The sequence below is a fragment of the Hyla sarda genome, chromosome 4, assembly GCF_029499605.1.
Source record: "Hyla sarda isolate aHylSar1 chromosome 4, aHylSar1.hap1, whole genome shotgun sequence".
Lineage (NCBI taxonomy): Eukaryota > Metazoa > Chordata > Amphibia > Anura > Hylidae > Hyla > Hyla sarda.
This window is the reverse complement of record NC_079192.1, coordinates 30,892,539-30,916,530: the sequence shown is the minus strand read 5'-3', so window position 1 is coordinate 30,916,530 and position 23,992 is coordinate 30,892,539. Positions and strand designations below refer to the sequence as shown.

Below are 23,992 nucleotides of genomic sequence, written 5' to 3'. Positions count from 1 at the left end.
GCGCGCCAACAGCACCACCCAGTGTCCGCCGCGCGCCAACAGCACCACCCAGTGTCCGCCGCGCGCCAACAGCACCAGTGTCCGACGCGCGCCAACAGCACTAACCAGTGTCCGACGCGCGCCAACAGCACCAACCAGTGTCCGACGCGCGCCAACAGCACCAGTGTCCGACGCGCGCCAACAGCACCAACCAGTGTCCGACGCACGCCAACCAGTGTCCGACGCGCGCCAACAGCACCACCCAGTGTCCGACGCGCGCCAACAGCACCACCCAGTGTCCGACGCGCGCCAACAGCACCACCCAGTGTCCGACGCGCGCCAACAGCACCAACCAGTGTCCGACGCGCGCCAACAGCACCAGTGTCCGACGCGCGCCAACAGCACCAACCAGTGTCCGACGCGCGCCAACAGCACCAACCAGTGTCCGACGCGCGCCAACAGCACCAACCAGTGTCCGACGCGCGCCAACAGCACCAACCAGTGTCCGACGCGCGCCAACAGCACCACCCAGTGTCCGACGCGCGACAACAGCACCAACCAGTGTCCGACGCGCGACAACAGCACCAACCAGTGTCCGACGCGCGACAACAGCACCAACCAGTGTCCGACGCGCGACAACAGCACCAACCAGTGTCCGACGCGCGACAACAGCACCAACCAGTGTCCGACGCGCGACAACAGCACCAACCAGTGTCCGACGCGCGCCAACAGCACCAACCAGTGTCCGACACGCGCCAACAGCACCAACCAGTGCCCGACGCGCGCCAATAGCACCACCCAGTGTCCGATGCACGCCAACAGCACCACCCAGTGTCTGCCGCGCGCTAACAGCATCACCCAGTGTCTGCCGCCTGCTAACAGCATCACCCAGTGTCTGCCACCTGCTAACAGCACCACCTAGTGGTCACCCCATGTTAACACTACTGCCTAGCAGTTACCACCTAACCTCAGTACCTTGTGGTCATTACACTCCAACAGCACCACCTAGCTACCCTTTAAAATAAAATCTGCCTACCTGCACCCAACACTAGGGGCAGCCTACTACATACGAACTCATGCAGCTTCTATTGAACTATATAATAAACCATATGCATTGAGCGCCCCCTTGTGACCCTGGAAAGAATTTCTTATCAAAATGTATCACATATCCACAGGTTAAAGCCCTGGAATATTCTAAAGGTCATAAGATATAGTAACAGACCCCTCGATAAGATCCTGCAGAGCATCGCCCCAAGACATCTTGTCCAGCGCCCCCCCCCCCCCCCCCCCCACTCACCTGTAGGAGCAATTTATACGCGTGGTCATCGCGGATCCTGCCCTCGCTCCGCGCCTGGGCTGCCAGACTACAGAACCACACACAGGGAACCCAGTATTTGTTATATGAGGAGCGCAGGTTCTCATACTTCTTCCTCTCATGACGAGTCATAAACCCTAAGGGGGGGGGGGGACAAAAGCAAAAAACGTATTATTACAGACCCTGTATACTATAGTTTGTTACCAGTTTCAAGATCTCTGCTTGCAGTCAGTGAAAAAAAAATAAAATAAATGAGAACCTGTCCTGGCCTAATACTCACAGCTGAAGATTTGTTACAATGTATCTAGTCTAGACTACCCTCTAGACCAGTGTTTCCCAACCAGCTAATGCAAAACTGCATGGCCGGACAGCCTTTAAAGGCATGCTGGGAGTTGTAGTTTGGCACAGCTTAGAGGCAGGGGTCAAGTCCTGGAAAAAAAAAAAAAAAAAAAGTGAGGGAACACACCCAAAATGTCCACTCAAGAGCTGGTCCTGCAGGACTCCTGCTAATGGGAATGGTTATCCTGCTGTGGAAAAAGTGCAGGAACTCAGTTCCCACACGTTCCTGCAGGACTTGAACCCTGCCCAGAGGTGGTTAGGTTGGGGCGCTTAGGTCTAGGCATTCAAACTATGGACCTACAGCTGTTGCAAAACTACAACTCCCAGCATGCCCGGACAGCCGTTGGGTGCTTAGGTCTAGGCATTCAAACTATGGACCTCCAGCTGTTGCAAAACTACAACTCCCAGCATGCCCAGACAGCCGTTGGGTGCTTAGGTCTAGGCATTCCAACTATGGACCTCAAGCTGTTGCAAAACTACAACTCCCAGCATGCCCGGACAGCCGTTGGGTGCTTAGGTCTAGGCATTCAAACTATGGACCTCCAGCTGTTGCAAAACTACAACTCCCAGCATGCCCAGACAGCCGTTGGGTGCTTAGGTCTAGGCATTCCAACTATGGACCTCCAGCTGTTGCAAAACTACAACTCCCAGCATGCCCGGACAGCCGTTGGCTGTCCGGGCATGCTGGGAGTTGTAGTTTTGCAACAGCTGGAGGTCCACATTTTAGAGACTGCTCTAGACTGACATTTCCAAGTGGTAAATCCCCACCTGCTTCCACCACGTGATCTATAGTAGGGAACCTCTTGAATACAGCAGTGCTGACAGAGCGCAGGATCAGCAGGCCGGACATGCTGCAGTAACGCATCAGCGTCCTGCGGTACATCCTGCCCCGCTCGTCCGACCCGTGCACGGTGGCAGTGATGGCGCACATGAGCTTGTCCGGGAAGGGCATACAGAGGTACTGATTCCACCAGCGGTTCACTACTAGGGTGACATAGAAACCTACAAGACAAAAAGATGGAGATAAGGCCTATTATCAGCGCCCCCTAGGTGCGTTATTTCACAACACGCAATCCGTCATTTCATTAAAAGGGGTTATCCAGGAAAAAACTTTTTTATATATATCAACTGGCTCTTGAAAGTTAAACAGATTTGTAAATTACTTCTATTAAAAAATCTTAATCCTTTCAGTACTTATGAGCTTCTGAAGTTGAGTTGTTCTTTTCTGTCCAAGTGCTCTCTGATGACACGGGTCTCGGGAACCGCCCAGTTTAGAAGAGATTTGCTATGGGGATTTGCTTCTAAACTGGGCGGTTCCCGAGACCCGTGTCATCAGAGAGCACTTGGACAGAAAAGAACAACTCAACTTCAGAAGCTCATAAGTACTGAAAGGATTAAGATTTTTTTAATAGAAGTAATTTACAAATCTGTTTAACTTTCTGGAGCCAGTTGATATATATAAAAAAGAAAAAAAAGTTTTTTCCTGGATAACCCCTTTAAGAATAAAATTGAGGCCCTGTGTGCCCCACGTCCCAGCCAATGGGAAAACAATAGCGGGGGGGGGGGGGGGGGGGGGGGGGTTGGCTCACCTAGCACGAAGGAGACGGGGATGAGATTGGCGTACGTATTGCAGTAAAGCGACACTTTCTCAAAGCATCGTCTCTGGTCTTCAGACAGAAAGAACCTGAGGAAACGAAAAGTAAAAATTACTAAAAAAATCACATGATCCCATGAAACAAAAATCACATGATCCCATGAAACAAAAATCACATGATCCCATGAAACAAAAGTCACATGATCCCATGAAACAAAAATCACATGATCCCGCCGGCGGCCATCTTACCTGTATGTTATACTGAGGGCCGAATACATGATGAAGAACGCCAGGAACTCCTTATATAACAGCTTGTATATACTCCCCCTCCACAGCAGCAGGAGCTTATAAAAGCCACCAAAGCGGGCATTCGCAACGCGGGCCGTGTAGGTCACCGTCATGATGGCCAGCTAAGCGTGGGTACCTGGAAAGAAAAAAAAAAGAAAAAAGAGATTTTTAGATACCATGGATGATACTGACTGCCGGGCCATGTATCTAAGCAGAGTCTGAAGAATCTAAGATAATCAAGAGAAATACTGTCTGCTGAGTATGGAGTATCTAAGCCCATTAAGAGCAATACTGTCTGAAGTATCTAAGCTTATAATAAGTGATTATTTCTGCTTAGCCTGTGTATCTAAACTTATCAGGGTCAATATTGTCTAAGTATCTAAACCCATCATGTGTGATACTGTCTGCCAAGCCTAAGGTTTTAAAGTCCATCATGAGAAATGCTGTCTGCCAAGTCTGAAGTATCTAGGCCCTGTCTGAAGTATCTAATCTTAACATGTCATTCTCTCTGCATCTAATCTTATCAGGTTCAATGTTTAAGTATCTAAACTTATATGTGATACTGTCTGCAAAGCCTGAATTATCTAAGCCCATCATGAGAAATACTGTCTGCTGAGTCTGAAGTATCTAAGTCCATCAAGAGCAATACTGTCAGAAGTATCTAAGCCTATCATATGTAATTCTCTTTGCTCAACCTGTGTATCTAAACTTATCAGGTTCAATATTGTCTAAGTATCTAAACCCATCATGTGTGATACTGTCTGCCAAGCCTGAGGTTTTAAAGCCCATCATGAGAAATGCTGTCTGCCAAGTCTGAAGTATCTAAGCCCTGTCTGAAGTATCTAATCCTATCATATGTCATTCTCTCTGCTCAGTCAGTGTATCTAATCTTATCAGGTTCAATGTTGTCTAAGTATCTAAACTTATATGTGATACTGTCTGCAAAGCCTGAAGTATCTAAGCCAATCATAAGAAATACTGTCTGCTGAGTCTGAAGTATCTAAGCCCATCATGAGCAATACTGTCAGAAGTATCTAAGCCTATCATATGTAATTCTCTCTGCTCAACCTGTGTATCTAAACTTATCAGGTTCAATACTAAGTATCTAAACTCATGTGTAATACCGCCTGCCAAGCCTGAAGTATCTAAGCCCATCACATGTAATTCTCTCTGCTCAACCTGTGTATCTAATCTTATCAGGTTCAATGTTGTCTAAGTATCTAAACTTATATGTGATACTGTCTGCAAAGCCTGAAGTATCTAAGCCCATCATGAGAAATACTGTCAGAAGTATCTAAGCCTAACATATGTAATTCTCTCTGCTCAGCCTGTGTATCTAAACTTATCAGGTTCAATATTGTCTAAGTATCTAAATTCCTCATGTGTGATAAGGTCTCTCCAAAGCCTCAAGTATCTAAGCCAATCAAGAGCGATACAATATGAAGTATCTAAGCCTATAAAATGTGATTCTCTCTGCTCAGCCTGCGTATCTAAACTTAGGTTCAATATTGTCTGAGCATATAAACTGATCATGTGTGATACTGCTTCCCAAGCCTGAAGTATCTAAGCCCATCATCTGCAACACTGTGAGCTGTGTCTGAAGAATCTAAGCCAATTACGCAATCAAACGATGTATCTAAGACGGACGATACGGCCTGCTGACCTTAGAGTATCTAAGCTCATATGTGATACTGTCTGTTCAGTCTGGAGTATCTACACCAGTGCTCTCAAACTCTGGACCTCCAGATGATGCAAAACTACAACTCCCAGCATGCCCGGACAGCCAACGGCTGTCCGGGCATGCTGGGAGTTGTAGTTTTGCATCATCTGGAGGTCTACAGTTTGGAGACCACTGATCTACACCTATCATGTTCAATACTGTTTACTGAGCCATTGTATCTAAGCCCATCATGTGCAATCATGTCTGCTAAGCCTTTAGTATCTAAGCCTATGATGTGTGATACTATCTCCTAAGGACTTGTTCGCACTGCAGACAGAATTCAAGTCCTATTGTTCTCAATGGGATCCCGTTGCTTTGTGCGCACTGCGGAATCGCCGCCGCTGAACTCCGCCCATTCTGCCGGACTGCATTGCCGCCAATAAGACGGCGCATATCCACATGTTCCTACCGCCAACTATCTCGGTGGGGCATGCTGCAAGCGAACATTCAGCAGGGCGAATTACACAGTGTGAACGAGCCCCAAGTCTCCGAGACCATCATGTCAAATTTCCTGATCTGGAGTATCCAAGCAACCATGTGGGATACACAGTCTCTTGAGCCAATGTATCTAATCCTATCATGTGCGATACTGTCTGTTGAGTCCCGTGTATCATCAAAAGGGCTGCATAGTATATAGAATACTTAGATATACCCTAGTAGTGCATCACTTTTACCTGGAGTATTCCTTTAAAGTGCCGTTTTTCCAAACCGCATGTCTCCAGCTGTTGCAAAACTACAACTCGCAGCATGCCCAGGCATGCTGGGAGTTGTAGTTTTACAACAAGCTGGAGGCTCACTGGTTGAGAAACACTGCTCCAGATGCCAGGCCTCCAAACTGTACCTCCAGCTGTTGCAAAACTACAACTCCCAGCATGGCCGGACAGCCGGTTGTAGTTTTGCAACAGCTGGAGACACACAGTTAGGAAAAACAGTGCTTTAAAAAGGGGGTACTCCGGTGGAAAACTTATTTTTTTAAATCAACTGGTGCCAGAAAGTTAAAACAGATTTGTAATTTACTTGTATTAAAAAAATCTTAATCATTCCAGTACTTATTAGCTGCTGAATACTACAGAGGAAATTATTTTCTTTTTGGAACACAGAGCTCTCTGCTGACATCATGAGCACAGTGCTCTCTGCTGACATCATGACCACAGTGCTCTCTGCTGACATCTCTGTCCATTTTAGGAACTGTCCAGAGCAGCATATGTTTGTTATGGGGATTTTCTCCTGCTCTGGACAGTTCCTTAAAATGGACAGAGATGTCAGCAGAGAGCACTGTGGTCATGATGTCAGCAGAGAGCACAGTATTCCAAAAAGAAAACCATTTCCTCTGTAGTATTCAGTAGCTAATAAGTACTGGAAGGATTAAGATTTTTTAATAGAAGTAATTTACAAATCTGTTTAACTTTCTGGCACCAGTTGATTTAAAAAAAATTAAAAAGTTTCCACCGGAGTACCCCTTTAAGGGCAGTCACAACGCTCAGATCTGGGGGGAGATTTATCATAACCTGTCCAGAGGAAAAGTTGCTGAGTTTCCCATAGCAACCAATCAGATCGCTCCTTTCACTTTTGAAAAGGCCCATGAAAAATGAAAGCAGCGATCCGATTGGTTGCTATGGGAAACTCAGCAAATTTTCCTCTGGACAGGTTTTGATAAATCTCCCCCCTGGTATTTACATAAAATGGGACTGGAATGCAATACCAAACTTAGCCTATAGACAAGGGTGGCGCTGTATCTGGAAGGAAGCAGCCATGTTCTAATCCCAATGCACAGCTATTAGTTAATTGATAACGTCCTGCATTCCCGGTGTCTGACGGCTCCTGGATACACAGACATTCGCTATAGATTTCCTGTTCTTCCAGACATTCTTGAGAACAATGGAGGAGCACAGAATCCTATTGACTATCAATTACAAGGACAAACACGTATAAGTCGATGTGCCAAGGCAGAGGGAACGCAGAGGGCACGTCCAATAAACATTGCGTCTTGTCTTATCAGTTGTTATGGTTGAGGGGGTAACAGGAGGAGATCATGAAGGATCAGGCACCATCTTTATACTACAACTTTCTTGGTGCCCAAACATACAAAGGGTGGTATTAGATGGGCCGCGCCAGTCTGAACAAGTAGATCTTTACAAGGCTCCATCAGTTGCGAGGCCCATTCCTGCAGTCAGCCATTGGCCACTCATCCTCTATTAGGCCACGTTCATACCGCAAAATTTGCAGCAGGAAAAAATTCTGCTTGGAAATTCCGTTGCAGCAGCGTCCCATTGTTTTTAATGGGATTCTGCTCCCCTGTGTACACGACGGAAACGCCTGCCGCGGTGATCCTGATTACGGTTAATTCTTTTGGCTAAAGCTACTCAGGATTGCATTGACATCTATGGAGTCGGCACGTTTCCGAGCGGTCCTAACACCGGCATGTTCTGCCGGAGCCAACTATTTGGAGAATGTCCGCCCGTGTTTTCCAGGTGTTTATTCTGCAAATATTCTGCTGTGTGAACGTAGCCTTAGAAGCGGTCAGGACTTTTCGGCAGGGCAGAACAGGCCAGTCAACCAACGAATGACCTGATCACTTGCCCTATGGCATTCTACTGCCCCATCACTTGCCCTATGGCATTCTATTGCCCTATCACTTGCCCTATGACATTCTATTGCCCTGCAGAAATATAGGAAAAAAGCTGCGATGGCGCTCCCGAGGAAGTAACCCGAAGTCGTGGGTATTGGTATAAATAAATAATTCATTTTTACAGCATAAAGAAATCAAAGAAAATAAATGAATAAAGCAAGACGCATTTCGGGAGTCACAGCTCCCTTTTTCAATTGCAGGTGGTTGCAACCACCTGCAATTGAAAAAGGGAGCTGTGACTCCCGAAACGCGTCTTGCTTTATTCATTTATTTTCTTTGATTTCTTTATGCTGTAAAAATAAATTATTTATTTATACCAATACCCACGACTTCGGGTTACTTTCTTGGGAGCGCCATCGCAGATTTTTTCCTATATTTCTGCATTCTCCATACGAACCCACCCCTGGGCTCCATCCACACGCTGCAGGCCTGCATACCAAGCTACCATCACCGGCAAAGGATACGCTACCACCTACCCGGGTACCTACCTACACCGGCTAAGAGACCTACACCGCACCCGGCGCCACCTCCGCTTTTTTCCGCCATACACTGCTATTCTATTGCCCCATCACTTGCCCTATGGCATTCTACTGCCCCATCACTTGCCCTATGGCATTCTACTGCCCCATCACTTGCCCTATGGCATTCTACTGCCCCATCACTTGCCCTATGGCATTCTACTGCCCCATCACTTGCCCTATGGCATTCTACTGCCCCATCACTTGCCCTATGGCATTCTACTGCCCCATCACTTGCCCTATGGCATTCTACTGCCCCATCACTTGCCCTATGGCATTCTACTGCCCCATCACTTGCCCTATGGCATTCTACTGCCCCATCACTTGCCCTATGGCATTCTACTGCCCCATCCCTTGCCCTATGGCATTCTACTGCCCCATCACTTGCCCTATGGCATTCTACTGCCCCATCACTTGCCCTATGGCATTCTACTGCCCCATCACTTGCCCTATGGCATTCTACTGCCCCATCACTTGCCCTATGGCATTCTACTGCCCCATCACTTGCCCTATGGCATTCTACTGCCCCATCACTTGCCCTATGGCATTCTACTGCCCCATCACTTGCCCTATGGCATTCTACTGCCCCATCACTTGCCCTATGGCATTGTCATTGTATTTTTTTTTCCGAAAACAAAAAAAAAAAAAAAAAAAAAAAAAAATAATATATATAAAAAAAATAATCATTTTAAAGGGGGAAGGGGGGGGGGGATTTCCGCGAGCCTCATTCAAGCAAACCAAACACTGCCAAGTGCGATTTCACTGCTTCACGTTTCGTTTATTTTCCTTCGAGTCGATTATATGTTGCAATTCCCACAAAAGTTGGGGGTTTGTTCGGGATCAAGTTTCACGTGTAACTGAGCAAACAACAACCATCCTCACTGCTGATAAGGGATCTGGACTAGTAAATCCATTGTAATGGGGCAAGCAAAATAAGGGGACTTTTGTGCCCATAGATCCCAAATTTCCAATGTGGCCATTTTAACATCACAACAGGTATATGTGAGTGTTGTAGGGAATATAGCAGCTTATTTAGGGATATAGGATTGAGGAATGTAACACTATAGGACGACTCTGAAGATAGATAACTCCCAGGTAACAAATGCACCTTGACCCCATATGGCGGCGTTTCCCAACCAGGGTGCCTCCAGCTGTTACAAAAAAAAAAAAAAAAAAACACACACAAACAGCAGAACTATAGAGGGCACTAGGGTGGCCTTTACCTGGGCACTCCAGACAGTTGTATAGTCAATAGGGAAACATGAAACATCATACCTACATATGGGATGGGGTGTGATGTGGTGTGGTGTGTGTTTTTTACCCTTTAGTGACATCTTTAGGCTTAGTAGAAGTTTTTCATGCTCCGAGTATGTTTTGCTATTTGATCTTTAAGAAATTGTGACGTTTTATCTGCCATAGGAAGAAAAAAAAAAAAAAGCCATGCATGCAGGTAAATTTTTCTGCCATTTTTTTCCTTTGATTTCTTCAATGGAAATCATTGAGTCCCATGATGAAGCAATGTAATGAGAAAAATGAAGGGACAGGGGGTTGGAACACTACAAGCCAATAAAAATAAATAAACACTGTGCATAAACGCTAATACACAATATTTTGGGGGGAGAAAATACCACACAAACGGCATCGTGGAGGGGAAAATAGAGGGGGAAGTTTTTTTGTGTGGTGTTTTTACTTCTTCAGGATAACAAGAAAAATTTGCATCTGAAGTTAGCTGTAGGCTAGGTTAACATTTGCATTGGGGCTTTGTTTTGGGGCCTCCCTCGTAAGTTTCGTCTGGGTCCAGAAAACGGAGCCGGACACTGCACAACAGACACAGAGAGATCCCATTGATTTCAATAGAGTCCGCCAAGATTCTTTGGTGTCCATTTAGAGGGATTTGACCGGACCTAAAAAAATATGACCGCTTGCAGATCGTGCAAAATAAACGTAATCTCCAACATAAAGGTGTACCCAGCCTTAGGGCTCGTTCACACGGGCATATTACCTGCAGAATTTCCACAGAGTATCTGCAGCGGATTTTGCTACCATTGACTTCAATAAGTCCGAAGGAAAATCTGCAAATCTGTCTCTATTGTGGATTTTCTGCCGACCCATTAGGCTAGGTTCACACTCTGGAATTTCTGGGCAGAACTTCTGCCGGAGATCGAGCTGGCGGCACTAGGACCGCCCGCACTACATTGCCATCCCCATAGATGGCAATGCATTTCTGAGCAGATCTCCCAAAAGATCCACCCAGAAATGTCTATGGGGCAGCAATGCAGTCTGCTCGGACCTAGCGCCACCGGCTCAATCTCCGGCAGAAATTCTGTAGTGTGAATATAGCCTTTAAGTCAATGGTAGCAAAATCTGCTGCAGATTTTCCACAGCAGATACGCTGCAGAAATTCCACAGGTAATCCACCTGTGTGACCGTATCCTTAGGTTACAATCACACAGGCGGGTTTCTTGCTGCAGGTTTGAGGCACGGCGGGCGTTCCACAGCAGGTCACATTGACCTCAATGGGGTCTGCTGTTGATAATCCGCTGTGGAAAACCCGCAGCAGGAAAGTAAGTAACCTGCCCATGTGAACATACCCTTAGAATGTTTTTCTGTGTCGCTTCCACTACAGGTCTTGGTTAACAATACTGAGCAAATACTACATGTGAACCCATCCTAATCCGCCATCGTATACTTCTGGCGCCCTCTTATCTCCTTTGACAACAAAAGGATGAGGACATTTCCATATCCAGTATCCACTGTCCCATAGTCATCTGCCGAGTCACGACATCCCATACACCTCATGATGTTGCAAAACTACATGCTGGGAGTTGTAGTTTTGCAACAGACAGCTGCCCAACCTTCATCTGATTTCTATGACCAACCTGATAATACACACCGTATGGTGCCCAAATATTCCACAACCATACAGTGTTGAAATAATACCGCCATACTTAAACCAAATAACACCGCTATACAATGTCTAAATAGTATAAAAAATTAAATAAAAAATGGGGTTTGCAAGCATTTAGGTGCCTACAGAGGTCACATATCCCTAAAGCCCACCCCAGAAGAGCAAAAAAAGCCCACGACTTGTGCAGGGCACATAGGGGGAGATTTATCAAAACCCGTCCAGAGGAAAAGTTGCTGAGTTGCCCATAGCAACCAATCAGATAGCTTCTTTCACTTTGCAGAGGCCTTGTTAGAAATGAAAGTAGCGATCTGATTGGTTGCTATGGGCAACTGGGACAACTTTTCCTCTGACAGGTTTTGATAAATCTCCCCCATAGACCCCAGAACCACGTACAGTTACACAAAAGGGGTACAAAGACATAAGGGGGAGATTTATCAAAAACTGCCCAGAGGAAAAGTTGCCCAGTCACCCATAGCAACCAATCAGATCGTTACTTTCATTTTGCAGAGGCCTAATTAAAAATGAAAGAAGTGATCTGATTGGTTGCTATGGGCAACTGGGCAAATTTTCCCTTGGACAGCTTTTGATAAATCTCGCCCATACCCTGAATAGCTATTCCCACAATGTTGTCCGACACACGCGATTCCAATGCATACGGCAGATCGGATGGTAAAGTTTTGCGTTAGTTGTAACGCAGACATAGCGGAGCCGAATTGGTCACATTTCTGATAACTGATATTAATAACTGAATTGGAAACCAGCTCTACTACATCTCAGCCGCCATACAACAGGAGGAGGAATGTCTTTTGTGCTCAGGATTCATTCACAGCACCACTACCTGTCCCCGGTCACATGATCCTAAATTATAAGGAGGCCCCCCCCGCCATTGCATTACATAATAACGTTATAATGTAACACTCACCAGCGCAGAAATCCACAACCTTCCCAGATTCCAGTGCACTGGAGGAAAACGTCCTCCGAAATAAATCCAGTCTGCCCTGTCTCTCCCCATTAAACTCACCCCTCCCCACCCAGACACCTCTGCTCTCCTCCCACCCACTCACCCCAGCATGGGATTGTCCAGGTGTTGGGGGAGGGGGGATACAATGGAACCCCACAGGCTGACCTTTTACTGTAGTAGTGGGCGTCCCTGCTCCCCCTGCCCACACCTCCTGGCATTATCCTGCTGGGCATCCGGACCCGGGCTTCCCAAGTCATCCACTTAGGATTCAGTCCTTTCCACACAATCCAACGCAGGTTCTGGATGAACTATAACTCCCAGCATTCACAACTTCCAACCGGAATCAACTTGCCCCCGTAGCCACACAAGTGCCAAAAACACCATCATAGGTCACAGAAATTCTAATCCACCTGCATAGTATAAAAGACAACAACAACAAAACAAAAAAAAAAAGAGTTTGTGATCACAGCTCCCACTAAGGGCTCGTTGATGCTCCGAAATCTGCGTCCAGATACATTCCATCTGTTGGTGGGTTACGGGAAACTACCAGATGCTAGGCCTGCTTGAAAATGCTTCGTATGAACAGGCGACAATGCATTTCAGAGCGTATTCCGATGAAAGAATCAACATGTTTTCACTCTTTCCAGAGTCTTGCAATTTCCACGGCGAAACTTTCGCATGGTGCAGCAGAATCCCATTGAGAATGGAGGGAAGATGCTGCACTGTATTGTCCAAGCGGAGTTCCGCTCCGGGAATCCATTTGGAATAATAATTTGTAGTGTGAATCTCCGGACGGAAATTTCCGCAGTGTGAACCCGGCCTAACAGTGTACGTCAGCATCCCGTTTTTGGCAGGATGCCGGCGGATACGATTAAAAGGGGGCCAAAAGGTAGTGTGTTTCCATCCTTTGGCCAGGTTCATACTACGGAATCTCCGGACGGATATTCCGCAGTGACAGGTACGTTCACACGAGGGGTCCGCTGCGCCCGTTAAGGGTACATTCACATGAGCGGATCCCCAGCGTATTTTCCGCTGCAGATCCACCGCTGAAGGACCGCTGTATGCTGCCTTTACATGTGCCTGCTTGGAGTGGCAATACGCCGCTACGAGCAGACACACTGCCATGTGCGAGTCGCAGCGCACCTGCGCAGTATTCTCGCACATTGCGGCAGCTCTCGGCCTAGCTCATAAAGCAGGGGGAGCAGCCGTGATGTGTGCGAGTACATGGCGCAAGCGCGGCGACTCACACATCGCTTCAGTGTTCGTAGCAGCATATTGCCACTCCGAGCAGGCACATGTAAAGGCCCCATACAGCGGTCCTTCAGCAGCGGATCCACAACGTAAAATACACTGGGGATCCGATCATGTGAACGTACCCTTAACGGGCGCAGCGGACCCCATTCAATTCTATGGCCGAAAGGAGTCATCCTGTCACTCCTTTCGGGATGTGTGCGCTATTTCAAAAGCGCAACAGCCCGTCATGAGTGCGCTTAAAATAGCGCATATGTCCCGAACCCCTAGTTACTCCGTTCCGCAGCACAAGTGAATGGGGTGCGCTGCTCCCGTTAACAGTATACGTCGACATCCCGTTTTCGGCAGGATTCAGACAGATACGATTACCGGGGGCCAAAACGTAGTGTGTTTCGACCCTAAGAATTCTTCATTTCTGCCACAGACACTTCTGCTTCTCATACATGGACTGGAGGGGCAGGCGTAGCAGAAACAATGGGGCCTAAAAACGAATTTCCATTCAAGGTGCAGTTAGTGATGACTATGGAAGTGGAGTGTGAGGACAGGTTCACACTACGGAATGCCCGCCCAGAAAAATTCCAGCCAGGCATAGCCGAGTGCCGGATTCCACCATGTTCATTCTTTAGTCTACAATCGTATTTCTAATCGTATCCATTGACTTCTATAGAAAAATGGTAGTGAAAGCCTGTGTCAACAGTCTTTGTCCAATAACGTTTCCATTGGATTCCAATGGCATGCGATTTTTTCTTTACACATGCGCAGCAGCTTCGCAAGATCTACAAAGTTCAAGACTGAGAGACGTGATTTTTACAGTCATCCGATATTACTTTTCGCATCTAATTCGATCGCATTTGACAACATCTGATTTCATCCGAAATCCCATTGACAGATGTAAAAATGGTGATGAGATCCCAGTCGAATATATCTATGATTACTGGAGTACAGTTATAAGTATTTTATACGTTTTTAACCTTTTATTTGTCAATACATGAAGTTTATGCAAAGACAATATACTCCCAATGCTGACCCTTCTGGATCCACATCCTGACTGGTGCCCAACCATGCTTGTCTCATCAGTTCTTGGAGTTTATCACGTTTTCAATGTTTTTGTTAGTTCAGCCGCTTTTTGATGATTGACAACAGGTCCTTAAAGGGGTACCCCCCCTAGACAGCTTATCCCCTATTCAAAGCATACGGATAAGATGTCTGATCATGGGGGTCCTGCCGCCGGGACCTCCGCGATCTCTGTGCAGCACCCGGCGTTCATTTAGAACGCTGGGTGCGGGCGGCGGGGTCGTGACGTTACTGCCCTTTAATGATAGTCTATGAGAGGGGGCATGGCAGCCGTCAAGCCCTCTCCCATAGATTTGCATTGAGGGGGTGTGGTGTGACATCACAGCCACACCCCCCAAGGTAAGTCTATGGGAACGCTGGGGCAGCAGAGTACTTCTTTAAGGAGATGAAGAACTTCATGGTCATGGACCCAAAATGTCAATGTTTTGTTCATGGAGCCACTTCTGTCTCACTTCTGCCATGTGACATGGTCTCTTGTCATGTATGATACTGCCTCCTGAGCTGGTGTATCTAACTTGTCATGTATGATACGGTCTCCTGAGATGGTGTATCTAACTTGTCAGGTATGATACTGTCTCCTGAGCTGGTGTATCTAACTTGTCAGGTATGATACGGTCTCCTGAGCGGGTGTATCTAACTTGTCAGGTATGATACTGTCTCCTGAGCTGGTGTATCTAACTTGTCATGTATGATACGGTCTCCTGAGATGGTGTATCTAACTTGTCAGGTATGATACTGTCTCCTGAGCTGGTGTATCTAACTTGTGAGGTATGATACTGTCTCCTGAGCTGGTGTATCTAACTTGTCAGGTACGATACAGCCTTCTGAGCTGGTGTATCTAACTTGTCAGGTATACTGTCTCCTGAGCTGGTGTATCTAACTTGTCAGGTATGATACTGTCTCCAGAGCTGGTGTATCTAACTTGTCATGTATACTGTCTCCTGAGCTGGTGTATCTAACTTGTCAGGTATACTGTCTCCTGAGCTGGTGTATCTAACTTGTCAGGTATACTGTCTCCTGAGCTGGTGTATCTAACTTGTGAGGTATGATACTGTCTGCTGAGCTGGTGTATCTAACTTGTCAGGTATGATACTGTCTGCTGAGCTGGTGTATCTAACTTGTCAGGTATGATACTGCCTGCTGAGCTGGTGTATCTAACTTGTCAGGTATGATACTGTCTGCTGAGCTGGTGTATCTAACTTGTCAGGTATGATACTGTCTACTGAGCTGGTGTATCTAACTTGTCAGGTATGATACTGTCTCCTGAGCTGGTGTATCTAACTTGTCAGGTATACTGTCTCCTGAGCTGGTGTATCTAACTTGTCATGTATGATATTGCCTTCTGAGCTGGTGTATCTAATTTGTCAGGTATACTGCCTAATGAGCTGGTGTATCTAACTTGTCAGGTATGATACTGCCTGCTGAGCTGGTGTATCCAACTTGTCATTTATGATACTGTCTGCTGAGCTGGTGTATCTAACTTGTGAGGTATGATACTGCCTGCTGAGCTGGTGTATCTAACTTGTGAGGTATGATACTGTCTGCTGAGTTGGTGTATCTAACTTGTCAGGTATGATACTGTCTCCTGAGCTGGTGTATCTAACTTGTCAGGTATGATACTGTCTCCTGAGCTGGTGTATCTAACTTGTGAGGTATGATACTGTCTGCTGAGCTGGTGTATCTAACTTGTCAGGTATACTGTCTCCTGAGCTGGTGTATCTAACTTGTAAGGTATGATACTGTCTCCTGAGCTGGTGTATCTAACTTGTCATGTATACTGTCTCCTGAGCTGATGTATCTAACTTGTCAGGTATACTGTCTCCTGAGCTGGTGTATCTAACTTGTCATGTATAATGTCTCCTGAGCTGGTGTATCTAACTTGTGAGGTATGATACTGTCTGCTGAGCTGGTGTATCTAACTTGTCAGGTATGATACTGTCTGCTGAGCTGGTGTATCTAACTTGTCAGGTATGATACTGTCTGCTGAGCTGGTGTATCTAACTTGTCAGGTATGATACTGCCTGCTGAGCTGGTGTATCTAACTTGTCAGGTATGATACTGTCTGCTGAGCTGATGTATCTAACTTGTCAGGTATGATACTGTCTACTGAGCTGGTGTATCTAACTTGTCAGGTATGATACTGTCTCCTGAGCTGGTGTATCTAACTTGTCATGTATGATATTGCCTTCTGAGCTGGTGTATCTAATTTGTCAGGTATACTGCCTAATGAGCTGGTGTATCTAACTTGTCAGGTATGATACTGCCTGCTGAGCTGGTGTATCCAACTTGTCATTTATGATACTGTCTGCTGAGCTGGTGTATCTAACTTGTCAGGTATGATACTGTCTGCTGAGCTGGTGTATCTAACTTGTGAGGTATGATACTGCCTGCTGAGCTGGTGTATCTAACTTGTCAGGTATGATACTGTCTGCTGAGCTGGTGTATCTAACTTGTCAGGTATGATACTGTCTACTGAGCTGGTGTATCTAACTTGTCAGGTATGATACTGTCTCCTGAGCTGGTGTATCTAACTTGTCATGTATGATATTGCCTTCTGAGCTGGTGTATCTAATTTGTCAGGTATACTGCCTAATGAGCTGGTGTATCTAACTTGTCAGGTATGATACTGCCTGCTGAGCTGGTGTATCTAACTTGTCAGGTATACTGTCTCCTGAGCTGGTGTATCTAACTTGTAAGGTATGATACTGTCTCCTGAGCTGGTGTATCTAACTTGTCATGTATACTGTCTCCTGAGCTGATGTATCTAACTTGTCAGGTATACTGTCTCCTGAGCTGGTGTATCTAACTTGTCATGTATAATGTCTCCTGAGCTGGTGTATCTAACTTGTGAGGTATGATACTGTCTGCTGAGCTGGTGTATCTAACTTGTCAGGTATGATACTGTCTGCTGAGCTGGTGTATCTAACTTGTCAGGTATGATACTGTCTGCTGAGCTGGTGTATCTAACTTGTCAGGTATGATACTGCCTGCTGAGCTGGTGTATCTAACTTGTCAGGTATGATACTGTCTGCTGAGCTGGTGTATCTAACTTGTCAGGTATGATACTGTCTACTGAGCTGGTGTATCTAACTTGTCAGGTATGATACTGTCTCCTGAGCTGGTGTATCTAACTTGTCATGTATGATATTGCCTTCTGAGCTGGTGTATCTAATTTGTCAGGTATACTGCCTAATGAGCTGGTGTATCTAACTTGTCAGGTATGATACTGCCTGCTGAGCTGGTGTATCCAACTTGTCATTTATGATACTGTCTGCTGAGCTGGTGTATCTAACTTGTCAGGTATGATACTGTCTGCTGAGCTGGTGTATCTAACTTGTGAGGTATGATACTGCCTGCTGAGCTGGTGTATCTAACTTGTCAGGTATGATACTGTCTGCTGAGCTGGTGTATCTAACTTGTCAGGTATGATACTGTCTACTGAGCTGGTGTATCTAACTTGTCAGGTATGATACTGTCTCCTGAGCTGGTGTATCTAACTTGTCATGTATGATATTGCCTTCTGAGCTGGTGTATCTAATTTGTCAGGTATACTGCCTAATGAGCTGGTGTATCTAACTTGTCAGGTATGATACTGCCTGCTGAGCTGGTGTATCCAACTTGTCATTTATGATACTGTCTGCTGAGCTGGTGTATCTAACTTGTGAGGTATGATACTGCCTGCTGAGCTGGTGTATCTAACTTGTGAGGTATGATACTGTCTGCTGAGTTGGTGTATCTAACTTGTCAGGTATGATACTGTCTCCTGAGCTGGTGTATCTAACTTGTCAGGTATGATACTGTCTCCTGAGCTGGTGTATCTAACTTGTCAGGTATGATACTGTCTGCTGAGCTGGTGTATCTAACTTGTCAGGTATACTGTCTCCTGAGCTGGTATATCTAACTTGTAAGGTATGATACTGTCTGCTGAGCTGGTGTATCTAACTTGTCAGGTATACTGTCTCCTGAGCTGGTGTATCTAACTTGTAAGGTATGATACTGTCTGCTGAGCTGGTGTATCTAACTTGTCAGGTTTGATACTGTCTGCTGAGCTGGTGTATCTAACTTGTGAGGTATGATACTGCCTGCTGAGCTGGTGTATCTAACTTGTGAGGTATGATACTGTCTGCTGAGTTGGTGTATCTAACTTGTCAGGTATGATACTGTCTCCTGAGCTGGTGTATCTAACTTGTCAGGTATGATACTGTCTCCTGAGCTGGTGTATCTAACTTGTCAGGTATGATACTGTCTGCTGAGCTGGTGTATCTAACTTGTCAGGTATACTGTCTCCTGAGCTGGTGTATCTAACTTGTAAGGTATGATACTGTCTGCTGAGCTGGTGTATCTAACTTGTCAGGTATACTGTCTCCTGAGCTGGTGTATCTAACTTGTAAGGTATGATACTGTCTGCTGAGCTGGTGTATCTAACTTGTCAGGTTTGATACTGTCTGCTGAGCTGGTGTATCTAACTTGTAAGGTATGATACTGTCTGCTGAGCTGGTGTATCTAACTTGTCAGGTATACTGTCTCCTGAGCTGGTGCATCTAACTTGTGAGGTATGATACTGTCTGCTGAGCTGGTGTATCTAACTTGTCAGGTTTGATACTGTCTGCTGAGCTGGTGTATCTAACTTGTGAGGTTTGATACTGTCTGCTGAGCTGGTGTATCTAACTTGTCAGGTTTGATACTGTCTGCTGAGCTGGTGTATCTAACTTGTCAGGTTTGATACTGTCTGCTGAGCTGGTGTATCTAACTTGTCAGGTATGATACTGTCTGCTGAGCTGGTGTATCTAACTTGTCAGGTTTGATACTGTCTCCTGAGTTGATGTTCTAAGGCTTTTATATGTGATCGATCTATACTCCAAGGATACACCTCTCTAGAGCCAGGGTGTCCATCTTGCAGCCCGCCAAACATGTAGGTGTGGCCCAGCAGAGATCTCAAATAGTAACTGCACCCAGGACACACGTTCCCTGTCAAACAGGGGGGCACCAGTCGCCATCCCAGGACTTGCCGCTTGTGTGCAAGTCCTGAGGGACTTTCTGCATGGGCCCACCTGCAAATAACAGTTCTGCTGTGGTTGTGTGGTGTGTATGGGGAGGTTGAGCGCCATTGGTGGTGATGTTGGTGTGTGTGTGTGTGGTCGGGGGGTGATCTTATGGTGGTGGTGGTGGTGATGATGATGATGGGTGTACTTGGGGCCTCCAATAGCACAGACCCAACCCACATCTTCCTGAGCACACACCACCACCACAAGCCCCCCTGTGTTATGGTGGTGTGCTCCGGATGGGGTTGGGGGGAGGAGTTGGTTGGTATTGGTGGTGATGTTGGTGTGTGTTGGCAGGTGGTCTTATGGTAGTGGTGGTGTGGTGTGCTCCGGATGGGGTTGGGGGGAGCAGTTGGTTGGTATTGGTGGTGATGTTGGTGTGTGTTGGCAGGTGGTCTTATGGTAGTGGTGGTGTGGTGTGCTCCGGATGGGGTTGGGGGGAGGAGTTGGTTGGTATTGGTGGTGATGTTGGTGTGTGTTGGCAGGTGGTCATATGGTAGTGGTGGTGTGGTGTGCTCCGGATGCTATTGGTGGTCATGGTGTATGCTCTGGGGTTTTGGGTGCTATTGGTGGTGATGGTGTATGCTCTGGGGATTTGGGTGTTATTAGTGGTGATGTTGAAGTGTGTTGGGGGGTATATCCTACAGTGTTGGTGTGCTTTGGGGGTGGTTGGATACTATTGGTGATGTTGGTGTATGCTCTGGGGATTTGGGTGCTGTTGGGGTCATGTTGAAGTGTGTTGGGGGTATATTCTATAGTGTTGGTGTGCTTGGGGGGTGGTTGGATACTATTGGTGGGGATGTTGGTGTGTGTGCTCTGGGGATTTGGGTGCTATTGGTGGTGTTGCTGTATGCTCTGGGGATTTGGGTGCTATTGGTGGTGATGTTGAAGTGTGTTGGGGGGTTGTCTTATAGTGTTTGGGTGCTTGGATACTATTGGTGGGGATGTTGGTGTGTGCTCTGGGGATTTGGGTGCTATTGGTGGGGATGTTGAAGTGTGTTGGGGGGGTTGTCTTATAGTGTTTGGGTGCTTGGATACTATTGGTGGTGATGGTGTGTGCTCTGGGGATTTGGGTGCTATTGGTGGGGATGTTGGTGTATGCTCTGGGGATTTGGGTGCTATTGGTGGTGATGTTGAAGTGTGTTGGCGGGTTGTCCTATAGTGTTGGTGTGTTTGGGGCGTGGTTGGATACTATTGGTGATGGTATGTGCTCTGGGGATTTGGGTGCTATTGGTGGTGATGTTAGTGTATGCTCTGGGGATTTGGGTGCTATTGGTGATGTTGGTGTGTGCTCTGGGGATTTGGGTGCTATTGGTGGTGATGTTGGTGTATGCTCTGGGGATTTGGATACTATTGGTGGTGATGTTGATGTGTGCTCTGGGGATTTGGGTGCTATTGGTGGTGATGTTGATGTGTGCTCTGGGGATTTGGATACTATTGGTGATGGTGTGTGCTCTGGGGATTTGGGTGCTATTGGTGGTGATGTTGAAGTGTGTTGGGGGGTTGTCTTCTAGTGTTGGTGTGTTTGGGGCGTGGTTGGATACTATTAGTGATGGTATGTGCTCTGGGGATTTGGGTGCTATTGGTGGGATGTTGAAGTGTGTTGGGGGGTTGTCCTATAGTGTTGGTGTGTTTGGGGCGTGGTTGGATACTATTAGTGATGGTATGTGCTCTGGGGATTTGGGTACTATTGGTGGGATGTTGAAGTGTGTTGGGGGGTTGTCTTATAGTGTTTGGGTGCTTGAGGGGTTGTTGGATACTATTGGTGATGGTGTGTGCTCTGGGGATTTGGGTGCTAATGGTGGGGATGCTGAAGTGTGTTAGGGGTATATCCTATAGCAGTGGTCTTCAACCTGCGGACCTCCAGATGTTGCAAAACTACAACTCCCAGCATGCCTGGACAGCCAGCGGCCATTCTGGGAATTGTAGTTTTGCAACATCTGGAGGTCCGCAGGTTGAAGACCACTATCCCATAGTGTTGGCGTGCATGGAGGGTGGTTGGATACTATTAGTGATGGTATGTGCTCTGGGGATTTGGGTGCTATTGGTGGGATGTTGAAGTGTGTTGGGGGGTTGTCTTATAGTGTTGGTGTGTTTGGGGCGTGGTTGGATACTATTAGTGATGGTATGTGCTCTGGGGATTTAGGTACTATTGGTGGGATGTTGAAGTGTGTTGGGGGGTTGTCTTATAGTATTTGGGTGCTTGAGGGGTTGTTGGATACTATTGGTGATGGTGTGTGCTCTGGGGATTTGGGTGCTATTGGTGGGTTGTCCTATAGTGTTGGTGTGCTTGGGGCATGGTTGGATACTATTGGTGATGGTATGTGCTCTGGGGATTTGGGTGTTATTGGTGGTGATGCTGAAGTGTGTTGGGGGGTTGTCTTATAGTGTTTGGGTGCTTGAGGGGTTGTTGGATACTATTGGTGATGGTGTATGCTCTGGGGATTTGGGTGCTATTGGTGGTGATGCTGAAGTGTGTTGGGGGGTTGTCCTATAGTGTTGGTGTGCTTGGGGCGTGGTTGGATACTATTGGTGATGGTATGTGCTCTGGGGATTTGGGTGCTATTGGTGGTGATGCTGAAGTGTGTTGGGGGGTTGTCCTATAGTGTTGGTGTGCTTGGGGCGTGGTTGGATACTATTGGTGATGGTATGTGCTCTGGGGATTTGGGTGCTATTGGTGGTGATGCTGAAGTGTGTTGGGGGGTTGTCCTATAGTGTTGGTGTGCTTGGGGCGTGGTTGGATACTATTGGTGATGGTATGTGCTCTGGGGATTTGGGTGCTATTGGTGGTGATGCTGAAGTGTGTTGGGGGGTTGTCCTATAGTGTTGGTGTGCTTGGGGCGTGGTTGGATACTATTGGTGATGGTATGTGCTCTGGGGATTTGGGTGCTATTGGTGGGTATGTTGTTGTGTAATGTAAGGGGGAGCAGTTGGGGAAAATTAAGTGGCCGACTACAGAAAACACTTGGACTCCTCTGCCCTGGAGCACCCCGTTTCTCCTGTATGGAGTTTGTATGTTCTCACCGTGTTTGCCTGGTTTCCTCTGGGTACTCCAATTTCTGGCACAGAGCTGCGGAATATGTCAGCACTATATTAATAAAATAAATGGGAGATTTCAGCTCTGAAGTATGCAGGATTGTGAATACAGCTCTGGATTTGAAGACAGGCCGTAACTTATCAAAAATACAAGATAAGTAACGTAGTTCAGTTTTTATTTAGATTATGTGAACTGTAAAGGGGGGGGGATAATTAAAACTTTATGTTTCAATTATCGATTTCAAGATATCTGCTTGCTGTCAGGGAATGGAGATAGTCTTATTTATACCCAGAGATTAAAGCAGGTAGATTTGATCCAATGTTTGGAGACCAGGACAGGCAAGAGAATTGTGCTGCTGCTGTATTCAGCACTGGACAGACTGATCCACTGTATCAAACCCTCAGCTGTGTGAGCTGAAATGGATTGTTTAAGTAACTCGCGTTATACTCCACGTCCCTGTGTGACCATTCTCCAGTATACACTGGATCCACACCCTATTATGTGTACACAATGAACGTCAATTACTCTTTACCTCGTGATGATGGAAGCCATGATCTGTAAACACTGATCAGTCTGGTCTCTATGTTATTTGCATAGAATAGCGCCAGCCAGGAAGATGAACAGGGCCTAATGTCGGATGTACACAGCGACAATGTGTGTTAACGATCTGAAATAATCATTTAATAATGACGATCAATGGGTGATCGCCTAGGATCTCCCAGCAGGAAGTGGTATTCACAGAAACAGCGACATTCATCCACATGTGGCCATATCTGGTACTGCAGTGAAGGGGGGCAACAACGCTGTCCATTAATTTTTTTCTATATTGGGGGAGATTTAACAAAACCTTGTATAGAGGAAAAGTTGCCCATAGCAACCAATCAGATCGCTTATTTTATTTTGCAAAGGCCATGTTAAAAATGAAAGAAGCGATCTGATTGGTTGCAATGGGCAACTTTTCCTCTGCACACACCATTATGTGCACAGACAACCGCTTTCCCACAGAATTACACAGAGCACATGTTAAAATGCGCATTTAAAATTTATGCAATTTTACGGATGCATTTATTTTATTTTATTTTTTTTTTACAATGAAATAAGCCTGAAAATACACCTTAGAGTCACATGAAAGAATCAAATGACATAATAAAAAAAAAAAAAATAAACTATACTAAAATCCACTATTTTTGAAAAAAAATTGGTATACTTTGTTAGATCAGTGTTTCCCAACCAATGTGCCTCCAGCTGTTGCAAAACTACAATTCACAGCATGCTCGGACAGTTTGGCTGTCCGGGCATGCTGGGAGTTGTAGTTTTGCAACAGCTGGAGTCACACG

The 23,992-nt window shown here is 46.3% G+C and overlaps 1 protein-coding gene across 5 annotated transcripts in view; it reads right to left on the bottom strand.

Moving 5' to 3' along the window:
* The window catches only part of BEST2 (bestrophin 2), a 43,420-nt gene extending 20,100 nt beyond the window's left edge, over window positions 1–23,320 (bottom strand). Inside the window, exons 1-5 of one of the 5 annotated variants that reach the window (XM_056570328.1) lie at window positions 23,188–23,320; window positions 3,477–3,651; window positions 3,223–3,317; window positions 2,402–2,635; window positions 1,277–1,431 (exon numbers count right to left, since the gene is read on the bottom strand). In XM_056570328.1, the coding sequence (XP_056426303.1) occupies window positions 1,277–1,431; window positions 2,402–2,635; window positions 3,223–3,317; window positions 3,477–3,628 (636 nt within the window). In that variant the 5' untranslated portion in view covers window positions 3,629–3,651; window positions 23,188–23,320. Of the gene's footprint in view, window positions 1–1,276; window positions 1,432–2,401; window positions 2,636–3,222; window positions 3,318–3,476; window positions 3,652–9,703; window positions 9,720–11,261; window positions 11,493–11,893; window positions 12,359–23,187 lie in introns of those variants that run through there. The other 4 variants (XM_056570331.1, XM_056570326.1, XM_056570327.1 and 1 more) reach the window with 4 other exon arrangements.
* Window positions 23,321–23,992: the final 672 nt, after the last annotated feature.